General features: G+C 43.4%; 1 protein-coding gene across 7 annotated transcripts in view; it reads left to right on the top strand.

Moving 5' to 3' along the window:
* Positions 1-8,731, top strand: part of usp19 (ubiquitin specific peptidase 19) — a 218,843-nt gene extending 210,112 nt beyond the window's left edge. For 3 of the 7 annotated variants that reach the window (XM_072280213.1, XM_072280208.1, XM_072280207.1), the window contains one exon: positions 3,255-5,065. In XM_072280213.1, coding sequence (XP_072136314.1) covers positions 3,255-3,488 — 234 coding nt within the window. In that variant the 3' untranslated portion in view covers positions 3,489-5,065. The other 4 variants (XM_072280211.1, XM_072280210.1, XM_072280209.1 and 1 more) reach the window with 4 other exon arrangements.
* Positions 8,732-18,105: the final 9,374 nt, after the last annotated feature.

The raw sequence follows: 18,105 nt of genomic DNA, 5'->3' as shown, positions 1-18,105 counted from the left end.
GAGCTGATTAAAAGTTAAATTCCAAATGTGTTGCCAATGAGAAATTGCAACAAGATTGAGAGTTGAACTAATGTATCACAAACACCACTGAAACAGGAATTTTCACTTTCATGGGTAACTTCTGTTACTTTGAACATCCATAGATAATATCCCCAAAGTGACCTTGTCCTTGAGTAATTGCAAAAAAATCAGAAATATTTTCAAAACCTGAGTGGCCTTGCATGTAAGCTGGGTTTGTGGTCTAACCAGAGTTTTGTAAAGATGCAACATTACCTCGTGGCTCTCGAACTCAATCTCCCGACTAATGAAGGTCAACACACCACACACCTTTTTAACCATCCTAGTAATTCAGTTGTAGCATTCAAAGGGACCTTGATTGAGTCTCTGGGGGTGGGAGTTGACTGGCTGGCTGGATAATTCTTGAACAGAGCTGATAAGGGCTCTGTACAGTAAAATGCATTGTTTATGTTAACAACCAACACTGTCCAAGGATGTGCTAGGAACAACCTGAAAGTGTTGCCATTCTTCTGGCGGCAACATAGCATGTCCACAACTTATTAACCCTAACCGATAGGACTTTGGAAAGTGGGAGGAAACCAGAGCACCCGGAGGAAACCCACTCGGTCACAGGGAGAACATGCAAACCCCTTACAGACAGCAGCAGCACCCAGGTCACTGTAATAGTGTTACACTACCGTGTTGCCCTACATTACCCACTGAGATCCTCCAGCACATTGTTGGTATTAATCTTGACCAGACAGGGAAGTTGGTGGGAAAGGCATTTCAGACACTGCCATCAATGACCATGGGTTTAGAGGTTCACGTACTGCACTGTTAAAACTAACAACTACACAAGGGTAGCCACTTGCTGGAAATGGCCTATGCCATTGCTGCTTCTCAGTGAATTAGGGAGATGTTCTGAAATGATTCTGTCCTTAGTCACAGCAGTAAAGCCTTAGAAGTTGCAGCATTCTTCATTCGTAACCCATGACTCCCAGTCAGCGCACAGCAGTTATCTGTGGTTTCTAAATTCTTAAGATTATCTAGAACTGTTTGACTGTTCCTTCAAATACAAAACACGCTAAAAATAGTCTTGTGTAACAGTCTGCTGGAGGCCTCCATCTTCACAGTCTTGGTAAGATTAAGTGCTCGAAGGTGACCTTTCTTAATTTAGCCCTGTAGGCCTCCTGCTGTTCATTGTTTTCAGCAGATCTGCTTTGCCTGCCCCATCTGTCTGCTCTTGCTGCTCATACTCTATCCTTCCTAACATCTGGGGGATATCCTTGTGAGAGACGAGTTTACTGGGGAATGGCCTTGGAGGAGGTGTGACTGGGCACAGTGTTGTAGAGACAAGAGGAAACCTGTAGTGAAAATTGAAAGCACTGCAACTGACAGCAAGCCCAACAGGCAAGAAGGATATTCAGATTATTAAAAGTGTTCCAGTAACAAGTCATAGAGAACTGCCTTCAGTCCATCTAGTCCATGATAAACTATTGTTCTGCCATCCACCTACACCTGGACAATAGCCCTCATAGTACATCAGTCTTCCTTGTTTCTGCCCCTGGCTGAAATCTCAGCATCTCACCATAAATTGTTAGCTCTGTCCAAGTAAATCTTGCACATATTCCCTGTGTGACTAACTCCTTCAAGCTGAATAGTTCTAACTGATCTTAAAGTTACTATGCTGCTTACAACATTGTGGACACCAGGGAAATGTCCTTGTTAAGAAGTACAAGAATTTAATTCTGACCTTGTAGGCTGTGTTTGTATAAGAAAGCTTGCTCGGACTGACATTGTATTGCTCCAAATTTCAACTGCCTTGTTTAAAATGGGGACATTTCCTTATGGATTAAGGAAACACTATTATTACATAAAACTTTTCTGTAGTCCCCTTGTGTCATTCAGCTAGAGGAAATTTTGCCTTTTTCTGTGGCCTTGTTATTTTTCCTGCTCCTTTTCCCTGTCTCCACAGAAGTAGTGAGGAGAAGACTGGGAGATGCATTCTAGCATTTTGTCTCGCTTCGAACCTTTCCCTAACATTAGGTAGTTATTCAACAAAGCAGCATCCCACTGAACCCCTGTTCCCTTTACACACACAGAGAACTGTAGTGATCATGTGTGGGACACAACTTCTCAACAATTCTACCCAGCACACCATTAACATCTAGATATGGTGGCGTAACAAATCCACCATAGTTACCATTCAATTATAAGGTAACTAGAATATCTTTCAAAAAAGTTTTAAACACAGCTGAATGCTTATATTTACATAGTTGGTGTTACTGTTATTGCAGCGATGTTACGTATATTTAACATTAAATTAGACCTTTGAACCTTTGATGTTTACACAATTGTATTTTATCTTGTTTTCATGCAGTCCAATAACTTAAGGCAGGCTAACCTGAGAGTAGTGCTGCTTTAAAATCTGGGTGGCAGGTTCAAGTGTTAAATTCAAGTTAAGCTGTAACCTTGCACGACTGGCCAACAGAGCCGTCAAAGACAGTTTGTGTGTTAACCAAGCTTACTCTCAAATGAGCCTGACCCTAAGTCAGGCTGAATATTTTAACCTGGTTTATCATTGGCATCTTGGAATGTACAATATGTTCTGCAGCAATATTCATGAAAAGTGTGTCCCACTTAATTCCAGTCACTAAGTAAGTTTGCAAAACGACTGGCTTATGAATCTTTGATCCTTCTCACTGATTAGGTCCAACAATGAAGCATTCAATCAACAGTATTTTGGACGGAAATGCAGGTCGTCACCACGATCCATTCCTTGTAAAGATGTTCTGAGGTGCAGCGTAATGGTGGATTGAGTCTACCTTTCTGCATCTGAATGAATACCCACACTGGCCTGAAACCTTGAGTCCACATCTAGTGTATTGGGCTTTGATTTTTTTTTCATTTAAAAAGAAGAAATGTTTTCAATATCTGTTTTCCTTCATTTGACACAAATGTTAATTGTGCGAGGCAAAGTGTGGAGTCTGTGATAACACTGCAAATGTACCCACCAGCTCTTCATGTGCCAGCTCATACTTACACTTAATGTGCCCAGGCACATTTGTCATATCCATTTTACCTTAACATGAAAGTATTGAACCGGTCGTTTTGTTCAAATGATTGTCACAGAACCTCTTGCACATTCCTGGCTTACTGTGTCTAAGGTAGTTGTGTTGCTTTTGAGAGCGAGTTAGTGAAGGCCTGTATTACAACTGTTCTATTGAGAGGCTGACAGGAGTTTCCACAAATCGCAGGCTTCTCTAATATGGCAGGAGCTGGAGGCAGAAGATACTGGGGAAGAGGCACCACGCACACCAGGCAGGCATAATCAGGGACTTAGGCCACTGCAGTCTCGGATCCACGAGGAGCTCTCAGGAACCTGGCTCTCAGACTACTCAGACCAGGATTACATCCGATATTTTGTCCTCAGCACTTTTGCTGCTATGCTAGCTCTCTTTGTAAATGTCCTGTATCCTCTGCTCATTTAGCACCTGTGTATCACAGTAGTAGAGGGAGGCAGCAATTGTACATACTGCCTAACCGCACTTCCACAACACCAGGCCCCTCTGTGTCTCTTGCATCCCGCCCCATTTTCACTGTTGTGATTTGCACGGTACATACATGGGGTTCCAGTTATTTGTGTACTCCCAGTTGTACAGCACACAGCTGCCTTGTTTTCCCACAAGTTATTAATTTTTTAATAGGGCAGTGCTCTAAAAAGTCTGCGTACCTACTGTTCCATCTGTGAGCCACAGTGTTGGGCTGTGAGAGTTAGCGATGACAGCTTCACTGACTAAAACTGATATCGTGGTTCTTAAAATTAAACGAATAAAACTTGAATACTGGTAGTCTTGGACCTCCGCCTACTGATTAATCCTCATACTTTTTTAATTATAGTTTAGAATTTAAGGATTTCCGGTTAATAAACCTCTGAAAGCAATGGGAGATTTTGTTTTGTCCCATGAAATACACTGAGTGTTGAACAGAGAACTGTTTTCTCTGTGCTACTGAGATCCACGCAGCCTGCACCACACCACCTGCCCGGAGCCCCCCTCCTCCCCAGAGCTGGGTGCCTCCCGTCCCCCACGCCCGCGCAGCTGGGCGCCTACCGTCCCCCACGCCCGCGCAGCTGGAGACCATCCCGGCCCCCACACCCACGCGGTTGGAGACCACCCCATCCCCACGCCCACGCAGCTGGGTACCTCCCGTTCCCCACGCCTGTGCAGCTGGAGACCACCCCACGCCTGCGCAGCTGGGTGCCTCCCATTCCCCACACAGCTGGGCGCCTCCCGTTCCCACGCCTGCGCTGCCAGGTACCACTGTCCTGCTCCTCTCACACAGAGGCAGAGCCCATCTGCCTCTCACCCTTGGCTTGTGGGTGGAGGGACAAGTACAGGTGAAACTACCTTAGCTGGCTGTTGAACATCTGCTTGCTGGGGCTCAGGTGCAACTATCTCATTCCATTAAAGACCAGTTGAGCACTGTCACATCAAACTGAACTTGGAGCCTAAATGTCAGAAATCACTAATAAATTCAGAGCCGTGCAGAATGAGACAGCCTCACCTTTACCAAGCAGGGAATAAATATGTTGACTGTCTTTTTGCAGGATGTTTATATCTTGCATTGAAAATCTAACACTTGATTAGGATTATAAACTGCTGATCATTCATGCTCTGTTGCAAAAAATCCCTAACATTGTATCTCAAATGTTGCATGTAAGGGCTGCTTAATGGTGGGTGTGTGTGTGACTGACTGTCTGTCTGTCTGTCTTTGTGGCTGGGGGAGGTGGGGGAGAGTTGTTGGTTGTCACTGGATTGTATAAAATTAAATGTTACGATGATGCCTCTATCCACCAAATGTATATTTTCACATATTTTAAAAATTGTAATGTTGATATGTTTAAAGTGTGTAAAGCTGGGGAGTTTAAATCTGATTTATAATTTAAAATACTTTCACTCAGGGCGTTGATACTTGATTCTATCGATTTGAGCTTTAAATATGTTCCTTAAAATATATTGTGCAGTTGAATGCAAAAACCTTGTAATAAATTTTTATTGCACTTTTTCAGCCAACTTTGAGTTGCACAGCATTTCTGTACTCTCTTTTTGTCCTAAATTTTGGGATTGATATATTTACAGGCTTCTAGTCAGGCAGTGCGGGGGGCAGGTCTGGACCCCGAAGACTCTCCCCAGCTGACTGCAGACGCGGTGTCTGATTTGTTCACGCATCCAGCCGAGCACTGCACCCCGGCCTATGGAAACGTGGAGGAAGTAGACTGATTGTCCTGCTCATGGGGACTGTGTATAAAAACTGCATGTCGCAGCAAGAGACCTGGCACTTTGGACAAAAAAATACAATCCCTCAATTCATAAAACTAATTTATTTCCCTTTTTCCTCCCCCAACCCCAACTCCCTGTACCTTCCCTATGCCTGTGTCTGGGGCCTGAACTGCAGCCGCTAGGAACAAGGTGGTTGGGGGTAATTTGTTTTGGTGTTTTGATGCTGTTCTGGGTGAGAACACTGCTGAAGTGGGTTTTTAAATAAGTGTGTGTGAATAATGATTCTGTTCCCAATGTGCACATGAATGGATCATCAGCACTGATGTGCTCTTTGTTCTGGCAATAACATCTGGGCTCATCTGTTTGTGATTATTGTTTCAGCTATTGTTTAAAACCTCTCTTCACGCTGCTATATATATATATATATATATATATATATATAGGGTCCTTTTGATTTGTATAATGTTTTCTGAATCTTTGAAGGAAGGAAAAGCAAAAGGAAGATTGTTTTTGTTTGTATGCTTGCAAGTGAAGATGGTAAGCATTGGAGAGCAGAGGTACTGTGGTGCTCATCGGCATGTGCATTGGATTCGTGGCTCAGCGTAAACATAATTATGAGTGAGAGAAACGAGTCCAGAGGAGTTGTATTTCTGTAGTAAAAGGCATTGGTGTTAATCAGACTATCTGCTGGGTGAGAGGAGAATGGAGTGATTTCTTGACCTCCGTGTGCTCTTGTAATTGGTGATATCTTTGCATGAAGGTTATTCTCAATGCTTTTCCCCACCCCCTCCAGATCTCTCTGGAAAATTGGTGTCCTTGAGTGCTGAACCTCATCTCTAACTTGCCTATGCTTTTTGACATCTGTTGATGGTATGGAAATGCGCGTGTGTGTGTGTGTATGTGTATGTATATGTATTTTTGTGTGAGGGCATGATCGCATTTTCCTTTTGTGATATCGGTGATCCGTCATTCGTGCAATTGGAAAGAAAGCTGGATGTCCTCTCAACACACTGGGCTCTACAAAACAACACAGCAACTCTTGTGCAGCCTGTTTGGATAGTAATTACAGCTTAAATTGGATCATTCAGGGTTTTCTTGCAATTCAGTTGCCCAAAAAATACAGTGCAACTATAATAACCAGCATTTTAGGGATTTCTGCCTTGTCATTTTATCCAACTAACTCTCAATTGCTTCAAGTTAAGTATTACCTGAGGGAAACTGCCCCACAATATGGTGACTAACGCAGGAATCAACACAATGCCCAATCTTCTGTCTATTCCTACTGCGGCTAGAAGATGTGTACAAGATGAGGCTGTTTTTGCAGCCAGTGGGCAAGGCTGACAATCACTGGGAGATGCCCAGTTTTGAATTACTGCCATTTCCTTTTGTACCAACTTCCATTACTAAGGAGCAGCAACCATTGAGTTTCTGAAGCTGTTGTTAAATCCACAAGCTGACCCTCTATCTTCCCTTCCAATATAAATTTCTAAAGACACTTTTCCCTTACTGAATTGGTTTCCTACTTTATTCTCAAAATGTATTTGCTATAATATACTAAAAAACAAACTCCAGTGGGCTTGACTCCTGTCTCATTATTTCAGTAGCTGCATGTAATCCCCCTTTTAACCATGGTTTATTCAGAATTTTCTCTTCTCCCAGTGGACCTACGTGTTTAGAGATTCAGAGTAAGAGCTGTACAGACCAATATGTATGACCAATTAGGCCCTTATAGTAGGCTCCCCCTTCCACACAGCTGATGCACCCAAAGTAACGGCAGGAGTTGCCTGCCAGCTTTGAACTCAACATAGGACTGCCTTAGGGACTCCAATTCCGGATTTTTCCTCAGGGTTTACTCCTGAAGCCTTCCCCATGAGGCAGTGGAGATTTGAGATCAGAGTTTTCCTTCTAGATGAGCTGCCAAACGTAGCTGATGAGCCCCATCTTCTCAAGGCAACTGGTTTTAAGATGCCAGTAATCTGCATTTGCCCCTTCTCCTGGCAGTAGAAATGGTTCTGCCGGGCTTGGTAGCTAAACGACACATGAAGGCTGGTAGCTGGACTATTTGAGGCACACACTATTGGGAGCATTTAATAGGTAGTGGGAGCTTATCCCCACTACCACTCCCCAGCTATAGCAACCTCAAGGGACCTGGTTGACCAGTATATAATGAATAAAAACCTCACCCCAGCCCTCCTCACTAGATATGTGTGCCACTGCCTTTTATTACTAATTCCTCATTGCCCTGAGAGGTAGTGATTCGCCTTCTTTCCAGAGCTCTTCAGCCCATTTTGGTGCAGACATTTGCAGGATTTAGACCCTGTCTTTAAGTACATGAGGGGGGAGATTGGGTTCTTGATATCCAGTATGGAGTTCCATGCATGGAGATGGTGGAGACATGATAGGACAGTGATTGCACCTTTCTCCTCTGATCCTGCTCATCTCTTCTAGTGAGTAAGTGCCTTCCTGAATAACCAGCGAGGGAAGATTTGGGAGATGGTTATTTCCTGTTTTGGGGGAAGTCTAAGACTTGAGGACACAGTCTCAGAATACAAGGACATCCCTTTAGAACAGGGTTCAGGAGGAATTTCTTTAGCCACAGTGTGATGAGTCTGGAATTCACTGCCACACATGGCTATGGACGCCAACTCAGTGGGTATATTTAAAGTGGAGATTGATAGGTTCTGGATTAGTCGTGGCGTTACAGGGAGAATGTGGTTGAGGGGGATAATAAATCAGCATCATGGAATGGTGGAGCAGACTCGCTGGGCTGGATAGACTAATTCAGAACCTATGTCTGATGGTCTCATGTCAGAAAGCCACAAGGCATGTTGGGAATAGGAAAGTAAGCAAAATCATTTTTCTATTTTTATGCAAATGGCCTTAAATGCATGGACTTTAATGTGTTATATCGGCAGTTAACAGGCACAAGCTGAGTTTCCGGTGGGGATGCAGGCTAGGAATGCCATTAGGTACAGAGCCCTCGGACACTGCCTCCAACTTCCTGAAGTGCACTTAAGATTCTGAAGTGTCTGACAGAAGAAATTATTCTATTTCAGTTCCTATTCACAGATTGGCAGCTTTTTTTTTTTAAAATAGTAGAAAGTGTGCATAACTTCACTTTTCTCAATCTTTTCCTCTTCATTCCCCCTATTGTCCCAACATTTCAATGTCCTTCCCCTACCTTGCTCTTTCCCTCTTTCATGCTCACTTTCCAGCTGCACTCTCTTCCCCTCCCCCACATATTCCTCCCCTTCCCATGTGCACACCATCTTTTTCTGCTTTAAACACTACACCAAAGCTGTTTACTGATTTATAGTTGCCCTCTCTCGCTCTCTCTCTGTAGCCCCAACGTTATCAGAAGTTGTCATAGTCGCTGCCTTTCTAAACATTTGTCATGAAGAAGAATTGTTTACTTCAGTTTGATCTCATCTTGATTAAACACGATAGTTCTGCTTTTGTCTTACGGATTGCTGTGCTCATTTTTGATTTTATGCTGCATTTTGCTAAGAGTTATTTTCAAATACTTTCTCCATCTGGGGGCACAGGCTCAACCTGAATTCTCCACTTGACAATTGACCCTGATTATTAATGACCTACCTTAGGAGCTCCAGTGCTGGCTACAATCTGGCTGAAATTTGGAGCAGGTGTGACATGGATAAATTGCAGTGATTTAGAGTCATAGTGCTCTGCAGCACAGAAACATGCCCTACAGCTAATCTAGTGTGCCAAACTATTAATCTGCCCAATTCCATTGACCTGCCCTCTATGCCCCTCTCATCCATGTACCCAATCAATGTTTCCATTAATCTTACAATCAATCCCACTTCCACTGGCATCTCATTCTACACTCTCATCGCCTTCTGAAGGTCCCCCTATATGTTTTACTTTTCAAGTTTAACCCATGACCTCTAGTTCTAGTCTCACTCAACCCATTGAAGAAAACACTGCTTGCATGCATTTCCAACCCTAGATTGTCCTCTCAAGGTGCATTAAATTCCATCTGCCATTTTTTCAGCCCATATTTCAGCTGGTCCAGACCCCACCGCAAGCTTTGATCATCTTCCTTACTGTCCACTATGCCCCTTAGTGTCATCCACAGATTTGCTCATCCAGATCATTGATGTAGATGACTAACAACAGAGGACCCAGTACTAATCCCTGCGGCACTCCACTAGTCACAGGCCTCCAGTCAGAGAGGCAACTGTCTACAACCACTCTGGCTTCTTCCACAAAGTCAATCTCTAATCCAATTTACCATCTCATCCTGAACGCTGAGTGACTGAATCTTCTTGAACAACTTCCCATGCAGAACCTTGTCAAAAGCCTTACTAAAGTCCATGTAGACAGCATCCACTGCCTTGCCTTCATCCACCTCAAAAAGATTGGTTACCTTACACATAGACATATTGACTATCCCTAATCAGTCCTTGTCTATCTAAACACATATCCAGTCCTTTACCCACTACTGATGTCTGGCTCACCACCCTATAATTGCCTTGCTTTAAACAACAGACCATTAGCTATCCTCCAATCCTCCGGCACTTCATTTGTTGCTAAGGGCATTTTAAATAATTCTGCTAGATCCCCTGCACTTACCTCCCACAGGATCTGAGGGAGAGTTGATGCTGTTTTGCCTCACTTCTATAGCTTCTATGTCCATCTCCAAAGTACTTTTTTTTTTAAAGCAGGCTTTCTTATTTTTACGAGGCTGAGTTGCTAGCTCGACGCTCAACCCTGCACAGATGGAAAGCGTGCAAGGGAGCTGGCTGGATTCGAACTCGAGAGCCTTCTCTCTGAAGTCCAGTGCTGATGCCGCTATGCCACCAGCCGGCCCTGAGTACATGCAGATGCAAAAAAAAAAATGCATTGAAGATCATTTTTTCTCCATTCCTGATGAAAGGTCAATGGCCTGAACTGTCAACTATTCCCTTTTCCATATATGCTGAGTTCCTCCTTTTGTGTATGTTGCTTTGATTTCCAGCATCTGCAGATTCTCTTGTTCAAGATCTCCCCCATCTCTTTTGGCTCCATACATGGATTACCATTCTGATCTTCCAGAAGAACAATGTTGTTGCTTACTATCCTTTTGCTCTTAATATATCTGTAGAAGCCTTTAAGATTCCCCTTCACCTTGTCTGCTCGAGCAACCTTATGCCTTCTTTTAGCTCTCTGCATTTCCTCCTTAAGTGTTCTATTGCATTTGTTATATTCATCAAATTTCTCATTTGCACCTCCTCCTTAACCAGGGTCTCAATAATCCTCAAAATCCAAGGCTCCCTTAACCTGTTAAAGTTGCCTTTTATTCTGACAGGTACATCCAAACTCTGTTTCTACAATTTCACTTTTGAAGGCCTTCCATTTACCAACTACACCTTTGCCGGTAGATAACCTGTCCTAATCCACACTTGCTGATACCATCAAAATTGGCCTTTTTCCAATTTAGAAAATAAACACGAGCATCAGACCCATCCTTCTTTATAATTAACTTGAAACTAATGGCATTATCACTTGGTGCAGAATGTTCTCCTACAGAGACTTCTGTCACCTGCCCTGTCCCATTCCCTAATAGCAGATCAAGCATTTCACTCTCACTCACTCATTGGAACTTCTATGTGCTGATGAAGGAAACTTTCCTGAGCATATTTGACAAACTATCCCATCTAGCCCTTTTTACAGTATAGGATTCCCAGTCAATGAGGAAAGTTAAAAATCACCTACTATAACAACCTCGTGTTTCTTGCAACAGCCTGCGATCCCTCTCCAAGTTTGTTCCTCTAAGTGTGGTCGTCCCTTTCTTACTCCCCAGTTGCATCCATATAGCCTCAGTAGAAGAGGTCAGTCTGTCCTGACTGAGCACTGCTGTGAAATTATCCATCTCCCTTTAATCCCTCCCACTCTATCATGTCTAAAGCAACTGAACCCCGGAACACTTGAGCACCTGGCCCTACCCCTCCTACAACTAAGTCTCACTACAATGTCACAATTCCACGTGCTGATCCATGCGCTAAGCTCATCCACCTTTCTACAATACTTGCATTGAAATAGATGCAACTCAGAACATTAGACCCACCATACTCAACATTTTGATTCCTGTCTTTGTATATAGGCTTTACTCCATTCCCCACAAACACTATTACCTGTCTCTCTGGTTCCCAGCCACCACAACTCCAGTTTAAAACCCTCCCATGCAGCACTAGCAAACCTTCCTGCTAGGATGTTAGTCTCCCTCCAGTTGAGGTGCAAACTGTCCCATCTGTAGCGGGAGAGCCCAATGATTTCAATGTTTCCTTGTTATTTAAGCAACAAGTGCTCCTTTTATGCAGAAATGGGACACAAGCATTTCTAGTTTTCTGAAATACATTTTGATATCATCCATACTTTCAATAGTAACCCAGTCCATGAACTCCAATCTTTGATAAATATCCTTTCCTCTTTGCTGCAAGATACTTCACCTGCCCGTGTTTAAATACTTCCAGTCGGTAATCTTTGGATTGGTGCCTCTTTCCATTCATCTTATTCATCCTGTTTTTACTGCTTGTTGCTTTTCCTATTCATCTTTTAATCACTTATCTTTTCTATTCATGCACAAACCAAACTATGTTGTAGTGGCTTTAAACCCAGTGATCCCCCTTTTATCTTGCCCGTCATTTAACTGCCTAAGTGTCTATTGCTTTCCTGTCACAAGCCTCCCCTGCACCTGCACTAATTTACATTAATTTACTGGCTTTAGTTTCCAATTTATCCACATTTCCATTTCCCTATTGCAATAGAATGGACAGAATGCTAAAAAGTTCTCTGCAATTCCTGAATGGTTTAAAAGAGTTTTGCTGTTCTGTAGGAATACTACCCACCACATATAGTGCCTGAAATCCTTTCTTAACCTTGGCTTTAATGTCCATGAGAAACCTACAGGGATGAAATTACTAACTGCTTGAAACACTGAGCTGGTTAGGTGGCATCTGTGGGAGCATAAACAGTATCATAGAGCACTACAGTACAGAAACAGGTCCTTCAACCTAGCTATTCCATGCTAAACCATTTGTCTGCCTAGCACCATTGACCTGCACCTGAACCATAGCATTACCCATCATATTGGAATAGAACCCACGTTCACCATTTATGCTTCAGCTTGTTCCATACTCTCACCACCCTCTAATTGAAGAAGTTTCCCCTTAAACATTTCACTTTTCACCCTTCGCCCATCACCTTTAGTTCTAGTTTCACTTAACCTCCATGGGAAAAGCCTGCTTTATTCACCCTATCTATACTCATAATGTATACCTCTATCAAATTTCCCCCTCATTCTTCTACGTTAAAGAGAATAATGTCCTAACCTATTCAACCCTTCCCTATAACTCAGATCCTCAAGATACAGCAACATCCTTGTAAATTTTCTCTGCACTCTTTCAATCTGATTTACATCTTTCCTGTAAGTGGGTGACCAAAAATGGACAAATTACTCCAATTAAGCCCTCAATGATTTATACAACTACAGTGGTAGTGGATGATTGCTTCTCAGACTGGAGGCCTGTGATTAGTGGTGTGCCTCAGGGATCTGTGCTGGGACCATTGTTGTTTGTTGTCTGTATCAGTGATCTAGATAATAATGTGGTAAATTGGATCAGCAAGTTTGCTGATGATGTTAACATACATAGACCTTAGAATAGTACAGCACAGTACAGGCCCTTCGGCCCACAATGTTGTGCCAACCCTCAAACCCTGCCTCCCATATAAGCCCCCACCTTAGATTCCTCCATATACCTGTCTAGTAGTCTCTTAAACTTCACTAGTGTATCTGCCTCCACCACTGACTCAGGCAGTGCATTCCACGCACCAACCACTCTCTGAGTAAAAAACCTTCCTCTAATATCCCCCTTGAACTTCCCACCCCTTACCTTAAAGCCATGTCCTCTTGTATTGAGCAGTGGTGCCCTGGGGAAGGGTCTATTCCTCTTAATATCTTGTACACCTCTATCATGTCTCTTCTCATCCTCCTTCTCTCCAAAGAGTAAAGCCCTAGCTCCCTTAAGATTGGAGACATTGTGGACAGTGAGGAAGGCTTTCAAAGCTTGCAGAGGGATCTGGACCAACTGGAAAAATGGACCAGAAAATGGCAGATGGAATTTAATGCAGACAAGTGTGAGGTGTTGCATTTTAGAAGGACAAATCAAGGTAGGGCATACACAGTAAATGGTAGGGCACTAAGGAGTGTGAAGGAACAAAGGGATCTGGGAGTTCAGATACATAATTCCCTGAAAGTGGTGTCACAGGTAGAGAGGGTTGTAAAGAAGGCTTTTGGCATTCTGGCATTCATAAATCAAAGTATTGAGTATAGGAGTTGGGATGTTATGGGGAGATTGTAGAAGACATTGGTGAGGCCAAATTTGGAGTATTGTGTGCAGTTCTGGTCACATAACTAGTGGAAGGATATCAGTAAGATTCAAAGAGTGCAGAGAAGATTTACTAGGATGTTGCCGGGTCTACAGGAGTTAAGTTACAGGGAAAGATTGAACAGGTTAGGACTTTATTCCTTGGAGCATAGAAGAATGAGGGGGATTTCATAGAGGTTTACAAAATTATGAGGAGTATAGACAGTAAATGCGAGTAGGCTCTTTCCACTTAGATTAGGAGAGATAAATATGAGAGGACATGGCTTTTGGATGAAAGGGGAAAGGTTCAGAGTGGTGGGGGTGTGGAACGAGCTGCCATCTGACGTGGTAAATGCAGGCTCACTTAAGTTTTAAGAATAAATTGGACAGGTACATGGATGGGAGAGGTCTGTAGGGTTATGGACTGGATGCAGGTCAATGGGACTAGCGGAATAATGTTTCGGCACAGACTAGAGGGGCCAAATGGCCTGTTTTCTGTGCTGTAGTGTTCTATAGTTCTACAACATAACATCCCAACTCTTGTACTCAGTGCATTGATTTATGAAGGTCATGTGTCAAAATCTTCCTTTACAAACCTCTCTTCTACCTGTGACATCACAGGCATCCGGTCAGATAGGCAACCATCTAATACCACTCTCTGGCTTCTCCCACAAAGACAATGTCTAATCCAATTTACTACCTCATCCTGAATGCCAAGTGACTGAACACTTTTGACCAACCTCTTATCAAAGGCCTTGCTAAAGTCCATGCAGAGAATATCCACTGCCTTGCCTTCAACTTTCCTGGTAACTTCCTCAAAAACCTCTAAGATTGGTGAGGCATGACTTACCACACACAAAGCCATGTTGACTAACCCTAATCAGTCTCTGTTAATCCAAATATATATATCCAGTTCCTTACAGTAGCTGGTGAGCTGATGTCAGGTTCACCAGCCTATAATTTCCTGTCTTATTCTTAGATCCTTTCTTAAACATCAGAACAACATTAGCCATCCTCCCAATACCTCACTCATGGCTAAAGATGTTTTAAATATCTGTTAGGGCCCCTGCAATTTCTGCACCAGCCTCTCACAGGAACCCATTATCAGCCCCTGGAGACTTATCCACCCTAATTTGCCTTATGGCAGCAAAAACCTCTTCATCTGTATAGGGTCCATAACATCGTTGTTGCATTGCCTCAAATCTATAGATTCTATGTCCATTTTCCAAGTAAATACAGTTGCAAAATATCCATTTAAGATCTCTTTTGGCTCCATGCATAGAATACCACACTGGTATTTCAGAGGACAAATTTTGTCCCTTACTGGTCCTTTTTCTCTTAATATACCTGTAGAAACCCTTAGGATTATCCTTCACCTTGTCTGCTAGAGCAACCTCACACATTTTAGCCTTCCTAAATTTCCTTACATGTTCTCAGATACCTTATTTGTTGCTACCTGCTAACCACCTCCTTCCTTTTCTTAACCAGAGCCTCAGTGATCCTCAAAAACCAAGATTCCCTGAACCTGCTATCCTTCCCTTTTGTTCTGAGAGGCACAGACAAACTTTGTGCTCTCAAAATTTCACTTTTGAAGGCCTCCCACTTACAAACTACCCCTGTGCCAGAAAACAACAGATCCCATTCTATGTTTGCCAAACCTTTTCTGACACCAACAAAATTAGCCTTACTCCAATTTAGAATCTCAATCCACAATCCAGACCCATCCTTTTGCATGTTTATTTTTAAACTAATGACATTGAGATCACTAGGTGAAAAGTTCCCCTACACAGACTTCTGTCACCTGCCCTGTCTCATTCCCTAATTGGAGATTTGGATCACACGCTGTCTGGTAGGATTTTTATGTACCAATTAAGGAAACTTTTCTGAACACATTTGAGTCAATTTTCCATTCAGTCCTTTTACAGTGGGAGAGTCCCAGCCAATATGCGGAAATTTAAAATCATCTACTATCACAACCTTATGTTTCATAGAAACATAGAAAATAGGTGCAGGAGTAGGCCATTCGGCCCTTTGAGCCTGCACCGCCATTCAGTACGATCATGGCTGATCATCCAACTCAGAACCCTGTACCAGCCTTCCCCCCCATACCCCCCGATCTCTTTAGCCACAAGGGCCATATCTAACTCCCTCTTAAATATAGCCAATGAACTGGCCTCAACTGTTTCCTGTGGCAGAGAATTCCACAGATTCACCACTCTCTGTGTGAAGAAGTTTTTCCTCATCTTGGTCCTAAAAGGCTTCCCCTTTATCCTCAAACTGTGACCCCTCGTTCTGGGCTTCCCCAACATCGGGAACAATCTCCCTGCATCTAGCCTGTCCAATCCCTTTAGGATTCTATATGTTTCAATAAGATCCCCCCTCAATCTTCTAAATTCCAACGAGTATAAGCCTAGTCGATCCAGTCTTTCATCATATGAAAGTCCTGCCATCCCAAGAATCAATCTGGTGAACCTTTTTCGTACTCCCTCTATGGCAAGAATGTCTTTCCTCAGATTAGGGGACCAAAACTGCACACAATACTCCAGGTGTGGTCTCACCAAGGCCTTGCACAACTGCAGTAGTACCTCCCTGCTCCTGTACTCGAATCCTCTTGCTATGAATGCCAGCATACCATTCACCTTTTTCACCGCCTGCTGTACCTGCATGCCCATTTTCAATGACTGGTGTATAATGACACCCAGGTCTCGTTGCACCTCCCCTTTTCCTAATCGGCCACCATTCAGATAATAATCTGTTTTCCTGTTTTTGCCACCAACGTGGATAACTTCACATTTATCCACATTAAATTGCATCTGCCATGAATTTGCCCACTCACCTAACCTATCCAAGTCACCCTGCATCCTCTTCACAGCTAACACTGCTGCCCAGCTTCATGTCATCTGCAAATTTGGGATGCTGCATTTAATTCCCTCATCTAAGTCATTAATATATATTGTAAACAACTGGGGTCCCAGCACTGAGCCTTGCGGTACCCCACTAGTCACTGCCTGCCATTCTGAAAAGGTCCCGTTTATTCCCAGTCTTTGCTTCCTTGCAACAGTCTGTGATCTCTACAAATCCGCTCCTCTAAATCCCATGGCCTGTTGGGTGGTCCGTAGTATACATAATCCCATTAACGTGGTTATACCTTACCAATTCCTCAGTTCTACGCACATAGCATCAATGGGTGAGTTCTCCTGTCTATTCTGACACAGCACTGCTGTGACACTTTCCCTAAATAATAATGCAGCCCCTGCCCCTGTAATCCCTCCATCTATCATGTCTAAAACAGCGGAACCCTGGAAGGTTAAGCTGCCAGTTCTGTCCCTCCAGCAACCTTTTGATTCCTGACTTTGTGTGTAGGCTTAACATCTTCCTTCACCATCTGTTCTGACACTCTGGTTCCCATCACCCTGCAACTTGTTTAAACCACCACCATGAGCAAACCTGCCCACAAGTATGTTAGTCTCCATCTAGTTCAAGTGCAATCTGTCCCTTCCATCTCCTTAGCCACGTGTTAAACTGTATGATCTTCCCATTTCTGGCCTCACTAGCATGTGGTACAGGTAGAATTCCTGAGATCATAATGCAGCAGGTCTTGTCCTATAACTTAGAACCCAACTCCCTGAACTCATTTTGCAGGACTTTGTTACCCCTATCCATATCATTGGTACCAATGTGGACAACATCATCTGGCTGCTCACACTCCCACTTAAGAACGCTGTGGAAATAGAACATAGAAAACCTACAGCACAATACAGGCTCTTTGGCCCACAAAGCTGTGATGAACATGTCCTTACCTGAGAAATTACCTAGGGTTGCCCATAGCCCTCTATTTTTCTGAGCTCCATGTACCTGTCCAGGAGTCTCTGAAAAGACATGATCTGAGATGTCCTGGACCCTGACACCCAGGAGGCAACACATCATCCATAGTTGTTAAGATTCTGCAGATCCAAAGCAACACACAAAATGGAAGAACACAGCATGTCAAGCAGCATCTATGGAGAGAAATAAACAGTCCAAGTTTTGGACTGAGGTCCTTCAGGACCGGAAAGGAAGGGGGGAAAAGAAGGTGGAAGGGGAGGAGTACAAGCTGGCAGCTGAGGGAGAATGAAGTAAGCTGAGGGGATATGTGGAAGATGTAAAGGGATGAAGAAGGAATCTGTTGGGAGAGGACAGTGGATGGAAGGCATGGGATCCAAGGGGACATTGCTTTGTGCATCCATCACTTGCTTGCCCACAGAAGGCAAAGACTGGTTGTAGACGGGTCATATTCTGCATGGAGGTCGGTGACCAGTGGAGTGCCTCAGGGATCTGTTCTGGGACCCCTACTCTTTGTGGTTTTTATAAATGACCTGGATGAGGAAGTGGAGAGTTGGGTTAGTAAGTTTGCTGATGACACAAAGGTTGGGGGTGTTGTGGGTAGTACGGAGGGCTGTCAGAGGTTACAGCGGGAC

Source organism: Mobula birostris, chromosome 16, assembly GCF_030028105.1.
Source record: "Mobula birostris isolate sMobBir1 chromosome 16, sMobBir1.hap1, whole genome shotgun sequence".
NCBI classification, from domain to species: Eukaryota; Metazoa; Chordata; class Chondrichthyes; order Myliobatiformes; family Myliobatidae; genus Mobula; species Mobula birostris.
This window is presented reverse-complemented; position numbering and strand designations above follow the sequence as displayed.